This window comes from Copadichromis virginalis, linkage group LG16, assembly GCF_057382275.1.
Source record: "Copadichromis virginalis isolate Kocher_CV1m ecotype Utaka linkage group LG16, C_Virginalis_male_GT1.1, whole genome shotgun sequence".
NCBI classification, from domain to species: Eukaryota; Metazoa; Chordata; class Actinopteri; order Cichliformes; family Cichlidae; genus Copadichromis; species Copadichromis virginalis.
Window position 1 is genome coordinate 27,512,754 of NC_140633.1, and position 27,873 is coordinate 27,540,626.

At 40.2% G+C, this 27,873-nt stretch overlaps 1 protein-coding gene and 1 long non-coding RNA gene across 3 annotated transcripts; both read left to right on the top strand.

Moving 5' to 3' along the window:
• Positions 1-552: 552 nt before the first annotated feature.
• LOC146690981 (neuroligin-4, X-linked-like) lies at positions 553-27,689 on the top strand. The gene is made up of 9 exons (XM_085434227.1): positions 553-943; positions 2,209-3,171; positions 3,988-4,137; positions 6,925-7,110; positions 8,632-9,082; positions 12,940-13,153; positions 14,366-14,490; positions 17,208-17,817; positions 24,659-27,689. Exons 2-9 carry the CDS (start codon positions 2,697-2,699, stop codon positions 25,064-25,066), a joined length of 2,619 nt encoding a protein of 872 aa, XP_085290353.1. The 5' UTR covers positions 553-943; positions 2,209-2,696; the 3' UTR covers positions 25,067-27,689.
• On the top strand, positions 21,478-24,197 carry LOC146690982 (uncharacterized). 2 transcript variants are annotated; one of them, XR_014915514.1, is made up of 3 exons: positions 21,478-21,828; positions 22,838-23,495; positions 23,584-24,197. It is a non-coding gene; the product is annotated as an uncharacterized LOC146690982 (long non-coding RNA). The 2 variants fall into 2 exon arrangements; XR_014915515.1 differs by having other exon boundaries at positions 21,478-21,819.
• Positions 27,690-27,873: the final 184 nt, after the last annotated feature.

The following is a 27,873-nucleotide window of genomic DNA, read 5'->3' on the forward strand; positions in this document are numbered from 1 at the left end:
GCTGCTTGCAGGCATAGCTAAATAGAATGGGGACAGACTCTCCTGTTCTGGTCCCGAGGAGGTTACTGTGCAGCTACTCCAGTAAATTTGTAAATTTGTCAAGGTGTGATTGTGGCCATGCAAGAGTATGCGGTTGAGTCGGAATATGCATTAATGCTTTTTGTGTGTTTCTAGGCTTTGAGGGACTTTCCACAGGGGTGTGTGTGTGTGTGTGTGTGTGTGTGTGTGTGTGTGTGTGTGTGTGTGTGTGTGTGTGTGTGTGTGTGTGTGTGTGTGTATTTATGCACTTATTGTGTAATGGTGTCCACCTCTCTGTATGTGTGTGAGTGTGTGTTCCCATGAACAGGTCGGTCCTCTCCTCTCCTGTCCTGTCCTCTCCTCCACCCCCTTCTTTCCATGTCTGCGCTTCCTCGCGGAGCTAGGTGCGTATCATTGGATCAGTAGCTGTTGGCTGCCACACTGTCCAATCGCATCTAGGAAGAGAAAATAGAGAGAAAGAGGGGGAGAGAGAGAGGGGGGGGGGAGCGAGGAAGCGAGGGGGAGATGGGGGAGGAGAAAGAAAGGGAGAGAGGGAGAGAAGGAGATTGATCACTTGAACGTCCTGGGCCCTGTATTCCTCGGAGAAACATTAAAATTTCTACTATAGCTCCAAACAAATCTTTTTTTCCTTCTTCTTGTTCTTCCCACCTTTCTCAGGCGGAAGGCTTGTAGGTTGTTTTGTTTTTTTTCTTCTTGTTTCTTTTTTGGGTTATTCCCACCCCGGAGACGTGCCACCACCACCACCATCACCAGCAGCAGTAGCAGCAGCAGCAGAGGAATATCTCCCAATATCCCATCCCGGGCACGTCGGATAAGCTGCAGCAGCGAAAACACGCGGCAAATATTGCGGTGGAAGGGAAAGGAGAGCAGGTCCATGGGATTTCACACCTCTCACCCAGCCTGGGTACGGTATATCCTACATTTTTGTCATTTGAGGATTTTTTCCCCTTCTACTGCAGCGGGGATGCAGGTTGAGGCTTTGCATTTGAGTGTGTGTGTGAGTGTGTGTGTGAGTGAGTGAGCGTGTTTTGCCGTAGTCAGCTTCAGAGCCGATAGAGATTTAGACAGGGAATTCTACCTCACAGGCAAGCATTTTTCCACACTTATTTGTTTTTATTCTTCTTCATCGCACACGCTTTCCCTCTCGTTCGTTATAATAAGAAAGCAGCCTAGCTTTTATCTGTTCTTTCTATATGAAAATACACAAGGGGAGGGTGGCAGGCGGGTTTGCCTTGATAAATGGAGCGTTATTCATCAGCGTGTGTGTGATCACCACTGGAATGTTAACTAGCACCTTGGACAGCAGACACCAATACAATCTAACATAAGAGGAGCGACAGCGCGCTGATCCTTTTACACTCTAATATCTTTGCAGCTTACAGTGGGTCGGCGTGTGTGTGTGTGCGCGCGCGCGGATGTGTGTGTGATTATACAGAGAATTGATGTTTCTCTCTCTTTGTGCGCGTATGTGGACGCGTGTGTTAATATTCTGCCCTCAGGCCCTCGGGGAGAGAGAGAGAGAGAGAGAGAGAGAGAGAGAGAGCAGTGTCGGCTGGGAAGCAGCTGTGAGTGTGTGTGTGTGAGAGTGTGTGTGAGTGCGCTTGAGATGGAGAGGGAAAAAGACTGAGCATGTAAGGTGACAAAGAAAGTGTGTGTGAGACATTTAAAAAAAAAGGTGTATTGCACGCATCTTAGGTGGTGGGATAGAGAGCAAAGTATGCGTGTGCGTGGTCGTGCGCGCGTCACAGGCTTCCTACCTTATGCTACATGCAGGTCAGGAGCCCTACGGTGTATTCGGGGTTTAATTAAGCGTGTGACGTGACACCCTCCCATCCCCCCATCGGGGTCCTGTGATCTGTGAAACAGTGTGTAGTGAGGATGTGACACAGCAGCCCTGACAGTCTGACACCGAGTTAAGCTGAGCGGACAACATCTCGTTTGCCCTATCTATCACTCCCATATCTATTTTTATCATGAAAAGAAAGCAAGGTGCACAAGCCGGCCTTGTGATGTCATATGTGTGTCTCCTGTGTGTTTGTGTGTGTGTGTGACATTTTATTTATTTATTTTTTGTTGCCCTGTGATTATTCTAATCAGGACTAATTAAATCCATTCTTTCTCTTTTTTTCCCCTCCTCCGCTTTTCTCTGCCTCTCTTTCTCTTATCCAGGCGGCAGTTTGGGCTTGTTATGGGGGTGACCCGAAGGAGAAAGTGACAGCGGAACAGTGATGCCACTGTTTACATAACAGGAGAGACTTGCACACACATACATGCACAAACATATACACACAGACATGCAAGCAGGCTCAAATCGCCAGTCCAAGACATACACACTCACTTAAACAGTTCCACACATGCATACACTCTGAGACGGCGTATTGAACGGAGTCACTGACTGAGTCACTGCACACTCAGAGGAACAGAATCACTGACTCACACACAGGAACACACACAGACAGACACATACACAAGGGGAAAAGGTTGTTTGCAGGAGCCAGGACTGTGTTGTGTGTGCTATGGGCCAAGCTGAGCAGCAGCTGTGTGTGAGTGTTGGATATCTCTGAAGGGTCAAAGCAGCCGGAACCCTCTGCCTCCCCCAGTTCCTCCCCTTGCCCCTCCTATCCCTCCTCTTCCAGCTATCCCCAAAACACATCATCATGTCCGAGCTGAGGACCAGCAGACTTTTATCCCCCCCTTCATCCTTCTCTTTCCACCTCAGGTTTCTATCCCTCCTCCTCTCCCTCTGCCTTTCCCTTTCTCTCTATCCACCCTCCTTATTGGCACAACAGACTGTGCCGGTCATTTCTACGGCACAGGGCCGTATCCGTGGCATCTTGACCCCGCTGCCCTCAGACCTCCTTGGGCCTGTCATTCAGTACCTTGGAGTACCCTACGCCAGGCCTCCAACGGGGGATCGGCGCTTCCAGCCGCCTGAGCCGCCCTTACCTTGGCCAGGAATACGAAACGTGACGCAGTTTGCTCCTGTGTGCCCACAGTCATTGGATGAGAGGAGCATACTGGGAGACATGATGCCATCCTGGCTCACTGCTAACTTGGATATAGCAGCGACGTACCTCACTCACCAGAGCGAGGACTGTCTCTACCTCAATATCTATGTGCCAACTGAGGAAGGTAAGTGAACCTAGTGGTGTGCAGTGAAATCTGGGGGCAGGGAAGGAAAACAAGCGTGCAGGATTGGGATTAGGATTACATGGTTAGGTTCATTTTGCTCTACACTGGCTAAGAGGATGATACTTGATTGTGGGAATATTTTGGGCATGACAAATGATTAAATCATGAGTGTCCTGTCAGAGCACAGACATAACCTTGACAAACAAATAAATCTTTTTTTTTTTAAACTATACCTTGCTCCCTCAACCCCCTCTGCACACTGCTGGTTGAACCAACACTTAATATGCAGACACCTGCGTCAGTCGCCATGGGGTTTACGCCTTTACTTGTGGAGGAAAGTGGGAAGGACACAGACTAACTCATGCATACATATTGGTTCATACACATGCATGTGACCCTACGCACACGCATACACACATACACACGCCATGGCATTGAACGCTCCCACCACTTCAATTTATACCCACCAACTGAAAAATGAAGGCAGGGGAGCAAATAAACCCAAAGAGTGATCAAAGGCTGAGATACATAAAAATGGACACATGGACATTTACACACACACAGCCACAGATGCACACACAAACAGAATAAAGCTGTGCAAAAAGTTATGCAAAAAAATGCCATGTGATGCTAATATCTATCTATCTATCTATCTATCTATCTATCTATCTATCTATCTATCTATCTATCTATCTATCTATCTATCTATCTATCTATCTATCTATCTATCTATCTATCTATCTATCTATCTATCTATCTATCTATCTATCTATCTATCTATCTATCTTAACCCATCTCTATCTTTCTCTTGCCCAGACATCCATGAGGAGGGGCAGAGGCCAGTGATGGTCTACGTCCACGGTGGCTCATACACAGAAGGCACCGGTAACATGATGGATGGCAGTGTGCTTGCAAGCTATGGCAATGTCATCGTCATAACTCTCAACTACCGCCTAGGAGTATTAGGTAAAAATTATCTACATTTCATACCCATCCTGTCTCCAGTATGTATACAATTTGGCTGTATTAAGTGTATATGCTCATGGTTTGTTTTTGTATTGCCTTTATTTTTAAGTTTAAGTCTCCCAAATCCAAGCAGCCACAAGCAGGTTTTTAGTGAATCGCTTCTAAAATGGCTGAATTTGAGCTTCAAAACTGTGCTCCACCCTTCGAGAGAGAACAATAGCAGAGCAATTACTGCCAAGGTGCTCTGGGTATCACTGCAGTGTCATACACCTACTGTATGGTAATTTCCATTATGAAGCGGTAGTCTAAAGGGTGATGGATGAATAATAATTTGAAATGCGTTGTCCACATCTCAGTGGCACTTATTTAATCTGGGAATTTAGTCTTTTCCAGAAAAATTAAATTGCATAGGAAGAGATGGATATTTTACCCCATGATAGAAGCAGATGAAGGTGGGAATGCATAAATCAAAAGGTCCACCGATGGCAGTGGTCACCGCAGTGGTGAGATTTATCAGAATGATCTTACACCAGGAAAAAAAATGCATTAGTTTGGAGAAAACGGCATTTTACATTGTTGCTTTACACTAATTCAGTTTTAGTTTTAGTTTATTAGATATTATGAGCTATAATTGAGAGTTCAGGGTTGATGCAGTGTGTACTTTGTAAATGAATTTTTTTTACATGTAATATTTCTGCTTTTTCTCATTATGTGGGAACTTTCTTTTATAAGATACAACAGTTTCGTTTAAAACAAAATTCAGTTTTTACGTCTCAACACAGAAGTCAAATCTAGAGTATACTTACCATCTGGATTGTTTAATCCTTCAACGAGCTATGAAATGTGAAAACCATTAGTGCGCTGTTTTTACCCAGAGCGCCCTTTCCGTTTATTTTTTAAATTTTTTTCTTTAAGTGGAAACATGTTGAGTATGGGGGTCCCTGGTGGAAAAAGAAACCCCCCCTGAAGCCACCCCCCCACCACCACTACTAGCATCGACTCAAATCTGATCCACTTTACCTCCATGACTCTCTGACTCATTGCTCTCTGAACAGCAAAAATCTGATTCCCTGTGGTTTTTCTAATTTTAGGCAGCTATGCAAAGCTCACAGGTTGGATAATCAGAATGTCTTAAAATCCTGGTATTAAGCATTCTTGTGGTTGTAATTATTAAAATTACAAAGAGCTGAGTAGGGCCACAGGAGGGTTAAAAATAAATGCGAGGCCTCATTTACTGTATTACACTAAGGGCATGAACATTTAGTTGTTTGTGTGAGGCCCGTATATTGATTCAATCAATATACAGGCAACACATCCCACTGACTGGGTAAAAGCATTCTAATAAGAAGGTGCCCACTATTTAGCAGTGAGAGTGAGGAAAATATGAAAATAATATGTAAGTTAGAAACATGTGGATACTGTATCTTTTCTACTTTAATGCCTGATTTAGCTTATACAGCTAAAAAAATGACATCCCTTATTATAATATGCATGATTATGTAAATTAGTAATAGAAAAACTAGACTGGTGTTTTGTATTAATTAATAGGTGGCTTTTAATTAAATTTTATCGGTTTATATATCTTTTACTTGCACATGCAAATCATTTTCAGGCTGTTTGAGAGACATTTCTCTCCCAAAAGTAAGGACACATCTGGGTTCCTCCTTAATTAGGCAGAGAATGTTTTTTGAAAATTGGGTTTGAATACATGCTAAAAGGTTAATACGTTTTTAAATGCTAATTTCCAAGGCTTTCATTAGACATTGATTTTATAAGATGGAATAAATCTGCATGTGGTTAGTGGGTGAGAAGAAATTCCATTTAATTCTGACCTTGGGGAAAATATAGCAACTACTGCTGTAATCATCATTCAGAGCCAAATAAAGACCCTCCTACATGCTTCTTTGTGTCTTCACTCCATCCCCTGTGTTTACACCACCTGCGCCTTCTCCATCATCATCACTATCACCATCAAGCTACATCTCGAGTACATCTTCTTCCTTCTCCTCGCCATTGTCACCATAAGTTGGATGCATGAGGTGAGCCCATTTATTAAAAGCGATGTACAATTATGCACATGAGCATAAATGAAATAAATAAACGATTGACTCAAAAATTTTTTCCCCAGAATATGAAAGCACATTATACAGTTATAATAATCACAGAGCTCTTCTAAACGAATATAATCCTTACAGTGTCCTTCTTTTTGCTTCAGAGAAATTTCTGACAAATGCACATAAGTGGTGAAATGTATTTTAGCATTGCTTTTCTTGCTCATTATACTCTTATGTGCTTGAGGTTCACAGAAATGAGCTTTTGCAGTAATGAGATAGAGGAGTGAGCCGTTAGGATCCTGGTGTTTAGTTAACATCAGTAGTAAAGGGAATAAGGGATCGCTGCAGTTGTAACTGCATGCACATGTAGATTTATGCGTTTATCTCCGTGTGTAATTGATATTTCCTGACATCAGAATCAGAATCAGAATCAGAATACTTTATTGATCCCTGGGGGAAATTATTTTTTGTTACAGTGCTCCATTTTAAACCAACAATGAATGAATGAATATGGATGTAACTTGTTGATTTGATTCAGTTTGAGGAATTGCAGGAGAGGCACATCACTTTTCATGAATTTTAAACTTCAATGTATCATAAAAACAACTTGTGAATAATTAACAGTATGAATGCTGTAATCTTGTGCCCAACTTTGTGTTTTCTTTTGAGTTTCTTTTTGTTATTGTGAGATAAAGATGCACCACTTCTTCCTTCTCTCTCTGCCTACCTATAGGATTCCTTAGTACAGGTGACCAGGCAGCAAAAGGGAACTACGGCTTGCTTGACCAGATCCAGGCCCTGCGCTGGGTGAAGGAAAATATCGCAGCCTTTGGTGGGGATCCAAACAGGGTCACGGTGTTTGGATCAGGGGCTGGAGCATCCTGCGTGAGCCTCCTCACCTTGTCGCACTACTCGGAGGGTGAGCGAGAATCAAAGATAAAAAGTGTATTGATGTACTGTGTTTTATTCAGTTCAACCTTTAAAGATGGGTGACAAATGAAAAGAAAAACCAACTGTCAAGCCACAACATGCCATCAGTGCAACTTTAGGGTAGTGGTGGACTATCAAGGTTTCCCCCTTTTTTGGTCTTTTGATGATGGCGGTTAAGAGCCCTGGTTAGCATGTCAATCCAGAATTTCCCATAGGTGTTTTCATTGGAGTCGACATCCAAAAACTCTGAAGACCACAATGTATGACTTAAGTAATTTCATACTTATTACATCATTAACTCATTCACTGCCATTGACGTCTATAGACGTCAATTGAAAAACTTACGTTGACTGCCATTGACGTCTATAGACGACAATTACGTTTCCAATGGGAGGGGCTAGAATACAACCTCGGGCAGCTTGTCAGTGAACATCAGACTGCTTGAAATGTATTTTTCACAAAAAGCTCGTTTTCTCCCTTTTTGTGGTCAAAACAGGCATTTTTGGTGGAACCCACCTCTCTTCTACAGCTGATTACTAAAGAATGGAAAATGGTAGAAACAAGCTTTTTTTTTGGATGGAAGAAGAGAGTCTGTTCTTCATTTTGGTAGGTTCAGCGTTTATATGATCATAACACACAGTTTTCTGTGGCTCTTCAAAAATGAGTAAAAATGCTCAAAAACCCTGGCAGTGAATGAGTTAAGTGAGTCCACTATCCCTATGGGTGGAGGCACTGTCATCCTGGGAGAGAGCACGGCGATCAAGACAAAAAATAAATAAATGCCTCATCGTAGGATAAAGGTGATCAGTCAGAATAACAATGTATTGATTTGCAGTGACCCACCTCCAAGAATCTCCAAGGGGAGAACCAAATCATGGCAGAAAAAATGCCCCCCCCATCCACCACCAGTCACTTGATCTCCTTGCCATAGATTTCAAGAATTCAGCGATCATTATCACCCATCTGTATGTTAAACTTTTTTTTGCATTTAAAAATATATAAAGAGAATGGACAGATTGTGATGGTGGTTGGTAGGTAGGTGGCTGCTTTGTAAGCTCTGACATTTACCATTATGAATCTTTTCAAGGTCTCCAGTGAACCGTTGCAGCTTTCATTTAGTGGTCTTAATGCCTGAAAAAGCCTTTGAATTCTGTGAATAATATAGCCTGCCCGTGACTCATATAGCCTAGGGCTGTTATTATTTTTAACTTTTAACATTTAACTCTTACTTCAACTTAGTATGCCAGATATAACCTGTCATACTTTAAATCAGAATAATGCAGATCTTCGATGCCAATTTTTTTTCCCTTGCCGTGGGAATGATTGCTTCTGGATCTATTTATGTGTGCAAATGTGTTGTGCAACCTTCCGGTGTGCATTCAAGTGGCTGTGCATCCATGCACACATGTGTGGGTGCATGTGCACCCATATATATGTGCCTCAGTGTATACAGGCTACATCTACACCCAGATTTGTATTTACAGTATGTTTGTGTGTTCATGTGTATCAGACCTGTTCCACAGAGCCATCATCCAGAGTGGCAGTGCTTTAGCCAGCTGGGCTGTCAACTACCAGCCAAGCAAGTATGCCCGGCAGCTCGGTGAAAGAGTGGGCTGCGGCATCGATGACAGCACGCAACTGGTTGCCTGCCTCCAGGGCCGGAGTTACCGTGAACTTGTGGAGCAGAACATAACACCAGCCAAATATCATACAGCTTTTGCCCCGGTGATTGATGGTGATGTTATACCTGATGACCCCCAGATTCTGATGGAGCAGGGAGAGTTTCTGAACTACGACGTGATGCTGGGGGTTAATCAGGGCGAGGGCGTGAAGTTTGTGGAGGGCATAGTGGACTCAGAGGACGGTGTCAGTGCTGAGGACTTTGACTTTGCAGTGTCGGACTTTGTGGATAGTTTGTATGGATACCCAGAGGGCCGAGACACATTGAGAGAAAGCATAAGGTGAGTTATGTTTCTGAATATACTTAAAAAATGAGTAATAAGTGAGGGGATAATAATGTGACATTCCAAATAATATAATTATCAGATTTCTTTTAGAAAGTTAGATGGGATCATTGATACGAAGCTAATAAATGTGACCCTGCAGTTAGAAGTGTGTCAGCTAGCTGTGATGTAATAGTGTGAACAGCTTGATGTTCTGTCCTAAAGAAACAGACTCCAGCATGTCTAAAGTTTATGAAAAAATATCTGTCATGGCTGTGACCAGGGATGGAAGAAGCACTTTACAACAGTACTTAGTAAAAATCAGACAGTTTAATGTCACCCATTGGTTTTGATCTTCACATTTTAAAGTATCAGTGTTAGTGTTTTCCCCAGCACCATGTTGTTTTCTTGGAGCCAGAAGTTAGCTTATATGGATGGAAAAGTGGAGTGCTAATTCATTAGCTAATACTAGCTAAGCTGCATTCATAAACTGTTCCGGTGCAACACATAGACACACATATCAGCTAATTAGCGCTATGTAACGTGCAAATAACACAGTGACAATTGTACTCACCAAAACTGAAGGAGAAATGTCTTGGATGGCTGCAAAAGAAGCCACAATATTAATCAGATAATCCATTAAAAATGCTCCACAGGGCCCCAATAGTACATAGAAGATAAAAAGGTCCAGTTTTTATCTTCTATTGCAGCAGTGAAGGTGAGGCCTAGCAGACACCAGTTAGCGCCATCTGCCTATGATGGGTTAGTCAATCAATGTGGTTATGCCCATAATTCAATTACCCAGTGGTTAAGAGGAGGGAAACTATCCGCAGAGCCCAAAATTGTTTTTGATCCATGCTGTGAATATGCTTTTTGATGCTGCAAAGTTGGACATTTTACCACTATGAAGATTGAGTCTCTTGCAGCCAGCCTAAAGTGGCACCTGGAGGAATTGCAGTTGGCTTCATTTTTCAGCTCTGGAGGTTGCTCCTTCGTAAAAAGAAAAAAGAAAAGTATCCCTTTCCTTAAAGAGATTTTATGCTAAAATAAAAAGAGTTTCCTTCAAATGTAGTCACTAAAATGTGAGTAAAATTAACATGGCAACTGTCAATAGAGTATTTTGCAGGTGGTGGCCTTTACAGAATTTAGAAGAAAATAGAACCGAACAACCAGAGTGGGTGTCCTCAGACTCTGTGTAGCAATATTAAGCTACATAAATCAAATAATCAGCCTCAGCTGATGAGGCATCAGTACAGCTGACAACACTGAAATCTCTAAACAATATAAGCTAATTACACACAGCAGCTGCAGCCCACTAACACACATGGATTACATAGGCACTAACTGTGGTGCTCACAGTTAGTTTGTTGTAGTTCCTTCCTGACTCTGATTTTGCTCCAGGTTCAGCTTTTCTGTTTTTCACTTCTCAGTTTAATCTGCCTCTAAGCCTTCAAACACTGAGCTGAATGAGACTTTTGAAGTTACAACATTTGTGCAATAAGTTATGGGGCTTTCAGACACAAAATGACATTGCCTGTCCCATGGGATCCCTGCATGATCATTACATCCCCTTTACATTATTTACATTTTTTAATAGATCTGCAGTTATAGGTTAAAGCAGATTACAAACCTGAGCTATTTTTACATTTATTGCCTACTGACAATGAACTTGCTGACATGCCTACCTGTTTTAAAGATAACTCTTTACTCCTCGGCCTTAAAGCAAACCTGTTTCTAAAAATTCAGGAAATTAAAAAAAATCAGTCTCAGCTTTTCCTCTATTTTGCCTTCTTTGTCTGGCTGGATGTTTCATTTCAAGTGGCCATACTGGGATATTTGTCATAGTAGTCAAAATTTAGATTATCTGAACGTGCAAACTACCAACATTCAAACCCAACCCCTTTGTTCCTGAGTGAGAGAAAGAGAGAGAGAGAAATGGGGAGAGCAGCTGTGGCCAAGCAGGCTAGAAAGTGGATGATGAGGAGAGCAGTGCGAGCAAGAAAAACATTATTTTCTGATCGTTACATGGCGGTCGCGTTCTGAAGCACAAATAAGCACACCCACACTGTCGTCCTGTCTACTGTTGCCTCAGTCCCACTGTTGGTCAAACAGACACACAGACCTGCGGCTCTAAAGACATCCATGACACAGACAGAGATCAGAGGAGAGAGATGGCCTTTGTTCCAATATTCTTACTACCATGCTGCTTATTATATAAGATAAAGATTTAGTATGTCACAATACAGTATGTCCAAAACAGTATGCCAAAATGACAAGGATGTCCCACAGCATCCAGTCACTATTTGAAGCATGCAAACCAACATGCTTTTCTGGCTATTATGACTCACAATCCTCTGTGTGGTAGAAGATATGAGCCGTGCATCACAAGACGGATGATTTAAGTAACCTTCCAAATCGCATATTTTTTTTCTTAAATTTTTGCCTCACAGACTTCACACTATATTAAAGTACTATGTCCAAATCTAAGGCATACTTCATACTAGGAGACATAGCTTGTAAGGGCGACTGCAAGCAGGCCATGGGTCTGAGAAAACCAACCGCCCACATGCGGGTCATAGGTGATGAAGGGATAGCAAAGCCCCCCCCACACAAGTGTTTTAGCATTGAACCCGAAACAGCGTGAACAAGCAGTGCAACAACTATATTCATGAGGTAAAGTTCACGGAGAACATGTGTGCTTCACAGTAAACAAGCTGGTTTTTATGTCAGCTACAGCTTCTTGTTCCGTTCTCACGTGTTTATTATCCCTATTTCATGTGACATTTGTTTTGACTCTGCAGCATATACCAATGTAGCCAAAGTTTGGACTCATAAAACACTAGTGGCACTGTAATGAGAATAAATGTAATTTGTTACTTCCTCCCTTCACATTGACAGTGTCTTGCCTCCAGGCAGTGATTCCTAGAATAAAGGAAACCAGCAGGAGACTTAGTGGAAAAAGACACAGCATATTAGTGAGTTTTAGAGGTGTTGGTTAGCAATTATTTTAACACGGACAAAATGAGTTGTTTTCTCCAACTGCTAGAACAAAAGGCTACTTCTACTGCTCCCTTAATCACAGAGGGGTCACTACAGTGGGTTGCTCTGCATATTTGATTTGGCAGATTTTTTATACCGGATGACTTTCCTGACACATCGCCCAAGGGATTTGAGTCTCCTCCTGGGACTGAGCCGGGGATCATTTGCTTGTTAGGCAAATGTGTAAACCACTACACTGTAGTATCTGCATGCTAAGCTAAGTTAACTGATCCCTCATTGTAGCTTCAAATATATCAAACTGACATGCAAGTGGGAACAATCTTCTGGTCAAAGGCATGGCAAAAAGCATAGTTAGCAAAATCTAAAAGCCATAGACAACTGTAGACATAGTGTGGTGTCTTAAAACTGAAGCAGTGCAGAGGGACCTTAAACCTGAATTCCTTATGATGCGCTGCATAGGGTGACTGCTCTGGTTGCAAAAAGAGCTGACCATAGTTTCCAATGATGAGTTTATGGTCTCTAGTTTTGCAGGAGGTATTATTTAGGTATTATTTCATGCAATTTACTGTTAATTTTATACATTATGAGTTAGCTATGTAGTGTCAAACAAATAATGCTTGCATGCTTTAGGGCTGGTTTACTTTGTGACTGTTGAATCACCACTGTATAAGCATGCGGATCCATCTCTTCCTCTCGACATCTGGATTCAAGGTGCAAGACCTTTATTGTCATTGTGCAAGGACAACAGAATTTGAATCCTTGGTATATAAATATCCGTTCGCTGTGAAATCTTGTTGCTCTGTAATGCATATAATAGATTTGCTGAAAGATGAGATGATCGATTGACTAAATTTCAAATGTATTTATGATTTAAGGTTCATGTACACAGACTGGGCGGATCGGGACAATGCAGAAACCCGCAGGAAGACACTAGTGGCGCTTTTTACTGACCATCAGTGGGTGGCACCAGCAATAGCAACAGCTGATCTCCACGCTCAGTATGGGTCTCCTACCTACTTCTACTCATTTTACCACCACTGCCAGAGTGACGCCACGCCACCTTGGGCCGACTCTGCCCACGGTGATGAGGTGAGATCAAAGTACATGAGCAGTATCTGTTACATGGGAAGAGTTATTAAGCACTAGGCTCAAGAAATGAGACTAAATATCAAAGAGGATAGAAGAAAGACTTCGCAAAGGACGGTGACTAATCTGAGTAATTAACTCTAAAGCAAATTTGACAAAATGACTTATTTCTCAAAGAATCTTGAAAGATTTATACAATGAATGAGGAGCTTTGGGGTTTGTTACTGCTTCACATTGATCTGTTCAAAATACTTGATTAAGGAATTTGTTAGAGCATTAAATATCAGAAATGTTCATGAAATAACTTGTGCTACAGGCCTTTTAGGTGGTTAAGTAGTTATATGCTGTGTATGTGTATTTTTCCTGACTATTTATATGAAACAGCTCTTTGTTCATGCATGTGATGACTGAATTATGATGGTAACAATATGGCTATAACAGGACACAAAATTCACACTTTAGTCTAATTTCGACTACAGAGTCATTGTTGGTTGTGTATTTGTTTGTGCACACCAACAACATTTCTTTTTCAAAATAATGAAATAAATGTAAAATGCATAATTGGCTGTAATTCACAAGGTTTTCAAATGTTGTGCATTAAGTAAGAAAGTACTTTGATCTTTTCACCCTTGCATAAAAAATGTCCACTAAGACAAGTGAAATACATTTACAATTAACTTAAATTACCCATTAAAGCCAGCAGTGCAATTTCAGTAATGTTGCCCATCTCACTTTTTGCCACTCCACATGTGATTGAACATTGTAACGAAGCTAAGACCCTTTTAATAAATAATTGAAGCTGGGCTCTGCTGCCAGTGCATATGGGTGCACAGGTGATGATATACATAAATGCCTGTTCTTTGTTTGTCCCACCCCTGGCGCTGATTGGCTAATCGTAAGTGCTTTCCTTGGCTCAAGTATGTAATAGCTGAAGGGCGAAAGCGATATGCAGGTGTAGAGCTCTACTGTAGTCCTCTGTTAGTCAACATAAGATAACATAACATGAAAAAGCATAAAAAATATTGCACTATCCCTGCTACAAAGTAAGATCACAAACAAAACATGTAATATGAAAATGATTAGATACCAGAGTATGGAAATATGATCAAATTAAATGTGCAGGATCTGACTCAGTAGTGCTTCAGTCATACTTATGGTTGGAGTCCATAGAACAAATGTATTGACTCTAACATGAATATGTGTGTATATGTGTAGGTGCCTTATGTGTTCGGCGTGCCCATGGTGGGACCCACCGATCTGTTCAACTGTAACTTCTCCAAAAACGATGTGATGCTGAGTGCGGTCGTTATGACCTACTGGACCAACTTTGCCAAGACTGGGTGAGTTAATAAAATGTCCGCTGCAATGTGAGATGTTGTTCTGTTGGAAAATCCCGCGGAGAATTAAGCAAACACAAGCAAAAGTCCATAAAAAAGACAAAAAACAGAGGATGGCTTCGGCGTCATTCAGTCTTTTCAAACGGAGAAACCCGTTTCTAATTTCTGCTATTAATACATAATCCCCTCCCACATGTGTAAAATGTCTCATGACTGAGAATGAAAGCCAAGACACTTAATCACATTTTACAAGTGCAAAAGAAAATGCACAGCTGTCAAAGTCAAAGATCAGTCGTTCCTTGTCCTTTTTTTTAATTGACTATGCAAAGACGAGGTTTTGGCAACGCAAAGTGTTGTTTCTGAAAGTGTGGACATTTCAGTCTTGATTTTACTGGAATAAATCTCCTCCAGGCTTGAAATAGGACAGCCAAGTTTCAAGTCTATAATGTTATCAAGATAAACAGCCTCTCCACTTTGCAGCGCTTGATATCCTTTCCATGTGCTTAATTTGTGGACAGATTAATAATAAAGATTAACACAGGCACCGAGCTATCTGTCAATGTTTACACACAGAGAGTTCAGTCAAAGAGGGAACAAAGAGGAGAATGTAAAAGTTTTGATTGTTAGCATTGAGTTGTAGGCATTGGCATGAGTTTATCGAAAACAGGCAGGAGTAATAAGCTTAATCGCTCAGCTTCTTTATTAAATTAAGCAATATTTAACATAGCAAATAATGGCACGAGAACCACATTTCTCCAGAAAAATTTGATTGCAATTGTCGTAGAAGTTGAATTTTAATGTAGCATTAGATGAAAACTTCGCACTTTTAGAGCAACAAAAATAATGAGCTCACAGGCAAAGGATATGTTATTGTAATGCCTTTTCCTTCAAGAGCTCTCTGATGTCTGACGAGAAGACGCCGCTGTAGACACAATAATGAAAGCAGCACCGCAGACTAATTTTGGCAAAGTGGGCATACAGGTTGTCTGTCATGTCAATGTCTTGACAGGCATTTCTTCTGGGACCTTGGCGGAAATAGTTAAAGAGCTCCTGCTCTTGAAAAAAAAGTCTTTGAGGACAGCCAAGGTGATGTCCTAAAAGAGGAATCAATTGATTAATTTGCTGTTGCTTGACAAATGTCTTCTCTTCTCTTCTCTTCTCTTCTCTTCTCTTCTCTTCTCTTCTCTTCTCTTCTCTTCTCTTCTCTTCTCTTCTCTTCTCTTCTCTTCTCTTCTCTGACGCAATGAGAAATATAGTTTATTCAGTATGTTGAATTAAAACTAAGTAGCAAAGAGCAATCCAAATTATAAAAGCAGACTGAAGTGGTCTGCCCATAGCTTTGAAAAATATTGCTGCCACAGAAAAAGCCCGCATTAAAACTTTACAAACCTGACAATCCACACTGATAAGAGTGCCTTTTATCTTTCCACGCTGACATTATATACAAGATAAAAGTAATTGTTGAAGATGGACCTTCTTTCTGCAGTGCTTGAAGTGAGTAATTACCAGTAATTAATCCAATTGAGGCTCAATCCACTGAGACCTCTTCAGATTAACAGAAACATCTGTGGTCTAAACCTTGATCTAAATCACCGCAGAGCCTCGCTGTTTCACAGCGTAAAGAACCAGGACAGTGCGCTCACATAATTTGACTGTGGCATGAAATAAAGATATCTTTAATGTGAATGCATTAAGGCAGTCACATTGCATTAAGTTAGCTGTTTCTAGCCCATAGTCTGTATTGTCATTACCGTCGCAGCAAGCCGCAGCGCAAAATCACCAAGTAGGCATGTGAAGATTTCAGTATACACTTCAATTATCAAAGGGGAACTTTCTCTGAAGAAAGATTTCTCTCGGCTCTGAGTGCCTCGGATGGTGATGGAACTCTGCGACAGCTCAATTTAACGGGGGAGATGTGATGCTCCCTGATGTATATTTTGCACGCCTCTGTGTAGGCGTATAAATCCTCAGCTTGTGTGCATTTGTGTGTCGGTGGGTCTTTAAGCTAGCAGCCTTTTTGTGCTGTTCATAAGGTGTTGATTGACAAGCGAGCACATAGCACGTAACTGGCAAGTCTGTGAAGATGCGCTGCCGTTTGACTCCCAACATTTTAGCTGCTGACACAAATAAGTCGGTAAATCGACAAATAAATGCCTGTCGGCATGTGTCAGAGAAGTGATTTTTCAAGCTATTTCCACTGTACCACGCACACATTCATCTCTAATGTAGATATCTGACAGGTTTGCACGCAGTTCAAACTGCAGGAGTTTGAACTGTGCATTAACAGGAATGTTCTGTAAGAGGCATATAAACTGCACAAAAATCAATGAACTAAAACGAAACCACCTCGCAGCTATGTTTACAGGAAAATAAATCTTGTTTTGCGTTGTAGCAAATATTTTTTGCCTCTGGTTTGTCTTATGTCACTTTAATATTGATTAGAAAGTCTGATGAAACTGTTGTGCCAGCTTGAGCGAAACTCGGCATCCTCGGAGGATGATTGCCAGCACAGAAGGAGCTGAGAACTCCCTGACATTTGAGAAGCAAGGGAAAAAAAAGTCATTGATATTTGTACGTCAAATGAATATCTGAGCCACACGTGGTGCAACATGAGATCATTTGCTAAATGTGTTTAATTTCTTTGTTTCTTTTAGTATTATTTTCTTTAAGGTTACAGTTATTTGTTAGCAACAAATAAATCCTTCTCTCGCATTTTTCAGTGATCCAAACCAGCCAGTTCCTCAAGATACCAAGTTTATCCACACAAAGCCTAATCGCTTCGAGGAAGTGGCTTGGTCTAAATACACCCCCAAGGAGCAGCTGTATCTCCACATTGGCCTCAAGCCCCGTGTCAGAGACCACTACCGTGCTACCAAAATCTCCTTCTGGCTCCAGCTGGTCCCACACTTGCATCATGTCAACGAGCTCCTCCAGTCGGTGTCGTCTTTCACTCACAGTCCCTCTCCACAGGATGACACCCCTTACTCTTACACTAAGCGTCTATCCAAAGGTTGGCCTCCTAGCAGTACACGCCACCCGGGTTCCCCAGGAGGTACTCCACAACCACCCGAGCCCGCGTTAGGACAAGGTGGAGAAGAAAATGGGGTCCGTGTCCCTAATGAGGACTACTCCACTGAGCTCTCAGTGACTATTGCAGTAGGAGCGTCACTGTTGTTTCTTAACATACTTGCATTTGCGGCTCTTCTTTACAAAAAAGACAAAAGGCGTCTGGAGCATCGTAGGCCACGTCCGCTTCCCCCACCGAGGAGAGACATCACGCCAGCAGACGTTGCAGCCCACTTACAGGGGGAGGGACTGATGTCATTACAGGTAAGTCACAGTGTGGGTGGCTGCACATGCTTTGCACATGTGATGAAGTCTAGATTGCAGTGAGTCATGGTGTGCTTGTGTAGCCACAGAAATCCTCTTCAAAGATCTTTGTTTAGCTTGGCGGTTTGTCTGTTTGTTTGTTTGTTTGTCACCAAGATTAGCTGTAATTCTGTAGCAAAAGTTATAGAATTACATCAACCTTCTTGGAGAGGTGGAGCATGGGCAAAGTAAGACCCCATTCCATTTTTGTGTGCACAATCAGAGCGCTTTCTTTGAATCCTGCAAAATTGGGGATCAGCCTTGGCAGAGGTCTGTGCTCCCTGAGTGCCCTTTCAGATTCAAGCTATATGGAAAATAATCACGCTCATTGTCAGCGAGTCAGTTGAGGTTTTGTGTGACGACGTAATTAAACTCTTGTCAGTGTAGCAGCTGCCAGTAGAGCACTCTTGCAAAACACAGCCCGTCATCAGCAGACATTATCAGTGTGAGGATCCGTGTGTATCTGTGAGTGTTGATGCATGTGCAGGTGTTAGCTGTGTACAATTGCCTGAATTGCTTTCATTTGCCTCGAGTTCATTCAATATCTGGCCTCTTTGGAGCATTGTTAGCCGCTTGTCGCTTTTAAATCTCACACAGCGAGTGCTAAATGTTAGATATGTTTTATAGCTGACAAATCTTAATTGGCAATTGAACTACAGTAATCAAGTTCAGCACAACAGCTGCCAGATTTATGTTTTAAGTCCGTATTTTCAATTCTGTGTTTCTTTAAATATAAAAATCTAACATTTTATTAGAACGTATTCTTGGGTTTTACATTATTCTGGCTAAGAAAAACATATGATTGTAGAACAGGAGGCAAAACTTGGACTGTTGAGGAGGGCCACACCAATAAGCTTATTTATAAAGAAATAAAATTAACTGACCAAAACTAAGTTCAACTTATTCGTGTGGCCCTCCGCAAAGGTCCCAGTTTTCCTTGGGAAAATTAATTACCCACCGCTGATGTAGAGTAATACCTAAAAATCAGTCAAATAAAGGCAGGAGGGGTTTATATGACAAATAGCATGAGGTAGTTAGAATTTGATTTGATTTGTTTTATGGATTCAAGTCCTAACTCTGTGTGGAGGTGCTCAAAGCTGGCTCTGAATCAGGTGCAATGAAATCCCAGTTTACCAAGACGTTTGACTCTTTAAAGGCGATCTCACTAATGTGAATGTCTCACATCGGTGTGCAGGTGCATCTAGGATTTTTAAAAATGGGGTGGCATAGGGGGACCCGAGTACTAGTCTGGGGCTGTGGAATGGAATATCAGAAAATTGGGCCAATAATCAGTGTTATATTGATTTTAATTGCAGACAGACCTCTTGCTTCCATAAACATGCATTAAGAGACATGCTTGCCCTGTAACAATATAGTGGCTTCACTGAAGCACAAGATTCAATCGCAGGGTAATGGAGCTAACAAAAGGCGGTCTGGTTAGAGCCTTAAATATGTTTTATTCAATTGAGTTGTAGAACAATGACTCATACATCGTTGCACCATTTCAAGGTAAAGGAGTTAGAGAATGGTCGGAAATGGACCCCAGCAACTATGAGACATATTTCAAAACGTAATTTTTTATATATGCAATTAACACACAAGCTTTCAGTTAATATTATTTTATTATTTATCATGTTTTTTGCCCTTGTTCCCCCATAATTTCCTTCCACGATTGACAGAGGGCATAACTAACAACACTAAGATGCAGAGTGGCTGCCAATCTTTACCATTCATCATGACTTTCATACAGTGCAAATTACTGTAGTATATATGAAAGATCAGATGCAAATACCTCTAAGCCCATCTGACACATTTTGTTTTAAGCATTTTTTAAAATCAGGTTCCTGATTAGAAATTATAGTAAAATTTCATTTGAGACTGAATTAAATGCCTTATTTTCAAAAACTCTAGTCAGTTCTTGGGTTTTCAACAAATTCAATTGTCTTCTGCAGCCAAACCCCTGTTGTCCATCTGTGCTGGTTTTGCAGAATACTTTTTGTACAAGATGTAGGAAAGGCTTGCAAAATCACTAAAGATTCAACTGGAAATAAATGATTCAAAATGAATAACTGAACAATAGCCACACAGTACAACAAAATAATCAATAAATAATAAATAGAAGAGATTACACAATCACTATGCCCTGTGCTGTTGTTATAATAAATAAAAAATAAAAACAGAATTATGATATATCAAATAAATAAATTACTCTAAAACCAGTGAATACTTGTTGTGTCGAGCAAGCTAACCCTCCATGGCACGGTGTTGCCTCAGGCAACAAACCACACTTTTGCTTATTAAACCGTCCCTTTAACCATTTAAAGCCTGAACCATGAAATAATTGCCAGAAAATTCAATTTTTTAAAAAAAATGGAGAGTTGGAACTATTAGACAAATTTGTTTAAAAAATGAATTTAATAATAATTTCTGTTTTTTCATTTGTGTCATATTTGCTGCATCAGGCTTAAAATTGTATTGTGTCATTTTTAAGTTATTCAGGGGGAAAAATCACACTGATGATGTAGAAGTCTCAACAATGAATAAAGTACCGTGTTTCAAAAATGATACACAGGCATTAATGGGTCAATTTAAGGGTTTATTCTTATTTTTCTATTTTTATTTCATGACACATGTCACAAATGTGTGACACGGTGCCCAGACTACCGTCCTTTATATGTTGAAATCGCTACATTCAAAAATATGTTCCTATGCCTGAACATGTGAAGAAATATATTTGGGTGTTTAAATGCAGATTTTGCAAAATTTAATAGCATTACTGCTCAAAAAGACTTATGAAGGATTATGTTGTCATTTACTGCCCATCATTTGAATCACATGTGTATATTTGATATATCAAAGTTCTCAAAAAGTAGGGTTAAATATAATATTTTCTCCAAAAATTAAAAAACCATGCCATGTCTAAAATATCAAGTAGTGCCTGAAAGGGGCAAACAACATCATGATAATAGTCTGACCACAATGATAAATGGAACTTGACCTGATTAAATGTCAGATGATCTTATTCACATCTTCTCGTTGGTGGTGCTGTGAACATGGAGGCTTTTCCTGACAAAGGAAAGCGGTGCTTATTTTGGAGGAGGCTCAGTGTCTGGTTTAGCCAGGTTTGAAGTGAAAGCCTTCTATTATCATATGCTACCCACTGAGAGCTTTCACTTGATATCGCTTTCTCATTTTAGATCGAGGTGGCATTTAGAGGCTTGTGCATTCATTATATATTTATATAAACCAGTGATATTTTATGCTGGTCTTGGATAGCACCTGCTAAATGGTATTTAAAGGGAAGAAAATTGCCCACTGAAGTAGGTATAATGATTAATTGTTTATTTTACTGAACTGTGGCTTTATACATAATTGTGCTGATGTTGGCCATGTGGGGATTTGGTGTTTTTCTCAGATTTATTTCACTGTGAATTCAATATTTTTTCAGTTTTTGGACTGTTTGCTGGGTAAAACATGAAATCCAAACCCATTAAACTAGTTTCTCATGTTATCTTTTATTCAGGAGTAATGATAAATTAATTACTTGATTAAATACCCGGTAGATTAATTTATCATACACTCTAAAAAATATTCGTTGTGTTTGTCGGTAGAACTTAACAAAAAAGCATTTTTCTGCTAAAAAAAGTAAGTTGCCTACATGTACACGTTTTAGTGAGTTGAATAATCAATGTTAGAAGTCAGTGCAACACAAAAATTAAAAAACAGCTCCTTAACTTAAATGTTTGAGTATATTGAATAAAATACTTTTGTCATCAATCAACAACAGAAAATATTAAGTTTGTGTAACATGTAAAAATGAGTTTCAACATCCTTCCTGTTTGAATTGAGACCATTCAGACAGACAAGGGCAACCCCGTAGCATATGTTCGTATCGTGCGCAACAGTTTCTGGATTCTTGTGGCTTCGTGGGAGAAGAGGTGTGTTTGCCCTCGACTGTGTTCGGTGAGTTAAGTAAGTACTGAATTCTAAATAGATGAATTACAAGTTATATTTGTACACTCTAAAATGTCATATTTAAAAAAAACTGAAATTTGATGGTTTTAATCGTAATTTAGCAGAGTATAGTTGTTGTTGTTTTTTTAAGTTTAGCTAGCCGTTTCTTTTAGCTAGCAAACGTTCCTCACAAATAAAAGAGTACAGATACAATTAAAACATGTCACTTGTCAGGGTACATTTGGTTAGCTGATAGACTATGTCGACAGCAGAGCATGTTCAATTTGAACCCGTATATGTTCAAATTAACCGGTCAGTAGCTGCCTGCATTTTTATCATGGTGTCAGAGTAAATTCGTGTTTCCACAAGATGGTCTCGGGTGAGTAACTAATTACTGACAGAGTAAAATGTGGTGAATTTATCCCTGACTAAAAGTATTTCTATCAATTGTGTTGATGTTCTAAGCTCGACTGGGAATTCTGCCTGAGATTAAAGTTGGTTGACCTAGCAAAAAAAACCCAAAAAACAATATTTAGTGTGTGTGTGTGTGTGTGTGTGCGCGCGTGCATACGACTTGCATTTGCTTTCTGTAATTGTAAGCATAATGTAAAGTGTGGGATTGTGGCATGTCCACAGTGGTATTTAAATAGTTTAAAAGAAATTTCTCTTGCACATTTGGATTTGACACCTTATTACAAGTTTAAACTGCAGTCTGTAGATGTCAATTTAAAAATTCAATTTTGTTCAGTCTTTATGATTAATCTTTTTCAGTGTTGCATTGTAGTGTTTTAGAGAAGGTTTTATACTTAAAATAGCTTGTTAACTCAAAAGCTTCAATAATTCTTTGCATTACAAAAGGTTGCAGTAAATTTCAAAATGCATTGGACTTGCAAAATTTGCAAGTTTGAAACATCAAGAAGGAATGAGCTCTTAAAGCATTACAGGCTTAAACATAGCCATGGTGGACTGTTTATGCCTTGCCTGTACTGGGATTGTAACTGCTCATTTGAACATATGCTTCTCATAGGAACCGAAAACACACTCCTCACTCATTGGATGACTTCAAGCCTGAGCTGATACAGCGGTGTGTCAGTCGTTTGAATGCAGGAGATGATCCTCTTGAGGAACATAATGAAAATCCATTGTGTGAAGATGTAGCAAATGAAGAGGATGAAGAAATTGGGGAATTGCCTAATTTAATTGAGAAACATTTAGCCCACCTACTACTAAAACTGGAAAGTATATATAATATACCTCGCAGGTGTATTGATGAATTAGTTGTTACAGTTACAGTTATAGTTCATGTCATTCTCTGATTCAGGTCCTATTCATCAAAAGCACAATTGTGCTGTTGATGAAATTTAGGTTACATTTACTTTTAGTCACTTTATCCTATTGCTAGCAAAGTGGGCATTTAAAGCAGGCCAGTGTGTAACAGTTTAAATTGAAGTTACAAAGATTAAATCTTTATTTCTTTTAAAAACATATTTAAAATCAATATTTGGCACAATGCAAGTCACATAAATGTAATAGTTTTGACTTTTCACCTAATAAACTGTAAGTTTAAGTTTTGTTTTGCTTTTTTTATTCTCCAGAGTTCGGTGGAAATGAAGAGAGAGGTCGCAATCCGTTGCCTGAAGGTGTATCTGAAAGAGAAGGAAGAGGATCTCTTCAGAGAACAGCTGGTAGGTGAATCTCGCATTCTTTTGTGTTTTATTTTTAAATGGCACATAAAATGCTGACATGTTTCCATTTAAACTACCTACTTGCCAGGATGGTGAACAACAGTTCCCAGAAGAAGTGGTAAAGATTGTAGTCACCAGACGTGCAGCAGTGTCTCTCAAAGCTGTCGCTAAAATTGTGATTGAAGGAACAGCAGTCCTGGAAGACCTTGATGTGCCCAGAGTGTGTGCCTTAATGATGGGGCTTATATACACTCTCAATCTGAGCTACCCAAAACAAGTAAAGAACACTCTAGAGGTATTTCTGGAACTTGATGGGCTTAAACCAGTCCACGGGTAATGTCTGTTAAGTGCAAACTTCTGTAATGAAACGAATGTGAATTGGACTGTAGTATTCCGATGTGCCTCTTACGTTTTTGTATGCAGTCCCAGATGAGTGTAGTTTTGAGAAAAGTTTGTAATACATATAATCTTAGCTTTGGATTGTTCTGTTGTTGAACATTAAAATCTTTTGTCATTTCCTTGATTCTGCGACAAGTTGAACAAGTTGATACCAATTTATGTTAATGTTAATGTACATGAAGTACTTTTTTTTTTTTAGTCATTTATAATTAAAGGGCTGCTGTAATGTTTCATTTATGTTGTATTGACACAGAAGTGTATTACTTTGAAAATGTTTTGTAATAAAATAATCAATTGGAATAAGTGAAATGGCTTTGTGTGATTTTTAGAAAAGCTACTATAGAAACCTAAACTAATTGGCATGGATAATTGTGAGTAGGATATATGTAAAAAAGTTCGTTGGTGTAACTCAACGAATGTAATTTCTCAACTTAATTTTACCAGAAATTTTAAATTAATATTAGGTTGAATAAACTTAATTATGCTTGTGGAGGTCAAGGTAAATCATGTTGGTTTGTTAAACAAGTTGAGTTAGCCAAACCTAAAAATTACTTGCTGAATTTACTTAATAATATGCAAAATTTGTAACTTAAAAAGCTGAGTGGAAATTGTTACCTTACTTTTTTAAGTTGAGGCAACAAAATATTTTTTAGAGTGTAGAAACAATACTCAGTTGCTGCCCTAGATGTGGTTATTTAATAATGCATTTTTTTGTTTTGTTTTGACCTCCTTGTTTTCTCTCGTCCAACTTTCCAAACCTGTAGGTGAAGCAGCTGGAGTGTGACGCTGCCTCAGCAGATGAACGGAACAACGCTCACCATCATCACACCCTGGATACTCTAGATGCGCTGGATGGGTTGGACACCCAGGACATCTACAGCACACTGGACACTGTGCGCCTCACCTGCCCACCTGATTACACCCTCACGTTGCGCCGCTCACCCGACGATGTCCCCCTCATGACCTCTCTGACCCCGGGATCGCTGCCCGTGACCCCGGGGTCTCACCCCGTTACTCCTGCGACGCCAATGACCCCAATGACGCCTGGATCGGTGGCCGGGATGAGGATGGGGCATCCTCACCAGGGATACACACACCATAGCCCATATAGTAATACACACTTGCCACACACACACATCTCCACGCACACACACTCCACCACGCGTGTATAACCGCAGCAAGATACCGCAGCACATAGATACAACACACACCCTTACTTAAACACACACACACACACACACTGAACAAAAGACTTAAATACCTCTACTAATTACCCTGCAGGATTGTTACAGAAGGAATGACAGAGAGACATTTTTCAGTAACAGGATGTAAAGACAAACAGCTGTGTGTTGCATGTCTGGGGAACTGAAACCTAAAACTGGATCAGACGAGATACTCATTTGCTCATAACCCGATGAGCCAGGACATCCATCAAATGTCTGAAAACCTGCTTTGGATTTTAAATCTGCTTTTTCTACAACTGAGGAGGAGGATGAGGAGCACTGTGGCAAAGGGGTCAGTTACTTTACATCTCTTACTGCACCTGAGCTGCGCAGTGCAAACCGTGCTGAGGCTGAAGAGAGCAGATGTAGATGCAGAACTGAGTTATGAAGTACCACACACACAGACTGCTGATGTCAACTTGAACAACCTGTGAAATGTGAATGTAGCATTTTTTTTTTCATTAAAAGATCAAAGGCCCTATCTGCCAAGGATCAAACTAAGCTGAGGAGAAAATAACAAATTCCAGCGAGAGATGGATGTAAAAAAAAAACAAAAAAGGAAAAAGCAGAGAAAGAGGAAGAGGGGGATTGAAAAGACAACATAAGCTGAAGGAAAAAGTTTGCGCGATGGTGGGAAAGAGATTAAGATTTCATTGAGAGGGATTTAACAGCTGTGAGAGTGAGGAAGACAAAGGGAGATAGAGTGATATGAAGAAAAAAAACACACACACAGAAATGGAAAGTGTGCCAAGAGAAAGAAATTAGCTTCAGAAGAAGAAGGGGCCTCTGAAGTGTTGCCAGACTTACTGAAGAATCACTCTAACCAGCTATGTGTTAAACTCTTGTAAATAGAATGGAAAGATACAGATGATATATTATGATTTACAGCATTTACCTGCTCTTGCATTAAAACATGACTTATTTAACCACATTATTGCTTTCATTTCAGATATTACTATATTATTGTATAGATGTCCTAAAGCAAGGCTGGTTGTCTTTCTATCTCAACCCACTGTAATATGTACACAGTACCTTTATTTACAGACTATATTTGCTATGCACAGTCATTTGAGTAATTCTTAACAATGTGAGCATTTAGGTACTTGTTTAGTTGTTGAAATATAGGACATTTTTCACTCCATCCTGTCTTTTTTTTGATCATTGGGAAGATGAGCTAGTACTGTGTAGATAATGCAATATTGGTTTGATGATTGAGCACCAGCCAAAAACCACGAACCCTTTGAACCTTTCCTGCTCTCCTTCCCTTCGCATTCCTAAAATTCTTCGTCAAGGCCTTACCCGTATTACCTAAAAAACCAAAATGTAATCTGAAGATTTACAGACAGATGGTGATTGTTCAGGAGTTCAAAAATCACTGCATGTCTCCCCAAACATTCAAAGAACAAAAGGCTTAAATACCTCTACTAATAACCCTGCGGGGTTGTTACAGAAGGCATGAGGGAAAGACTTTTTTTTGGGACACATGCTGTCGAAAATCACAGCATGTCCCTCAAAATTCAAGGATTCGTTCTGTTGTTTTTTTCAAGCCCCACTGTTTTACGAACCCACGACTGGATTGCACCCATTAAAATATAAAAGCCGCCATCACGCCTGCCAACCCCTCCTAAATAAAACAAAGAAGTCTTGTTGCTTAGACTCTCTTGACGCTGTCACCCACAGTCTGTAGAGAAATGTGGCGGTGTCACCAACAATTTATCGGTAGTAAGCTCGATGTTTGGCTTACTACCTGCCACCATGGTGCCAATTGTTTGCCAGATTTGATAAATGAGGTGGAGTCTGGGTGGAGCAGAAGAGGGGACAATCACAGTTGCTTTGTGTTACAGTGTGAGGCAAACATGCTGCTTTTTACGCCTTAACATCCTCTTAATGGAGCAATATTTTTCCAAATTTCTATCAAGACACACCGGGAAAGCAGTTAAATTAATTATCACTCCCCCCCTCCCCACCCAGACTACATCATGTGGAAATAATGGCTGATTTTAGCGTGAGTACTTGCTGCTTTGGTCATCATAATAGGATATGAAGCATTTATGAAATCATAGTCTTATCTGGTTGCTACTGTGAAGCTAAAAACTTTTTTTCTTTGCTCCAACTAAAAACCCAGATTCCAGGAACTTCACCAAAAGCCATAACGATGGCGCAGAGAAGCTCCCATTTTACTCCCTTTTATTTCTGCCTTCCTTGTCCTGATCTGGTTCCTATCCAACCCCTTCCTTTCCCCCTCCCAGCCTCATTTGTGCAGCTACATTGCAGCTTTGACAGCGAGGCCTATTTAACCTCCTCTCATCCTAAGTAACTTCTTCATGAGAGATTTTAGTTACCTGTCAACAGAATACATGAAAAATGAAAGCTGAAAAAAAAATTGTGGATGGTAAGCAAAGACCTTTTACAAAGAGATATAAAAATAACATTTAACAAATGTTTGATTGACTGAATATTTTTTTCATATATGGGTTTACTGACTCAGCGGATGGCTGGATTGTGTCAAGCATAAAACATTTCTGCTGCATTTTTGAAAAATAAAAATATCAGTATTTTACAATTATGAGCATTTTAAATGCCTTGTATGTCTTCATTTTTAAAACAATTAGAGTGAAATAGGAGGATTCCAGTAATGTCATCTCTGTTTTGATTAGATAAAGTGGTTGTTTTCCGTTGGATATTATGGGCGATATGCTGCATTCCTTTTACATCGGAGGTCTGATGTCAGAGGTGGGAGTGACTTCATTCCAGAG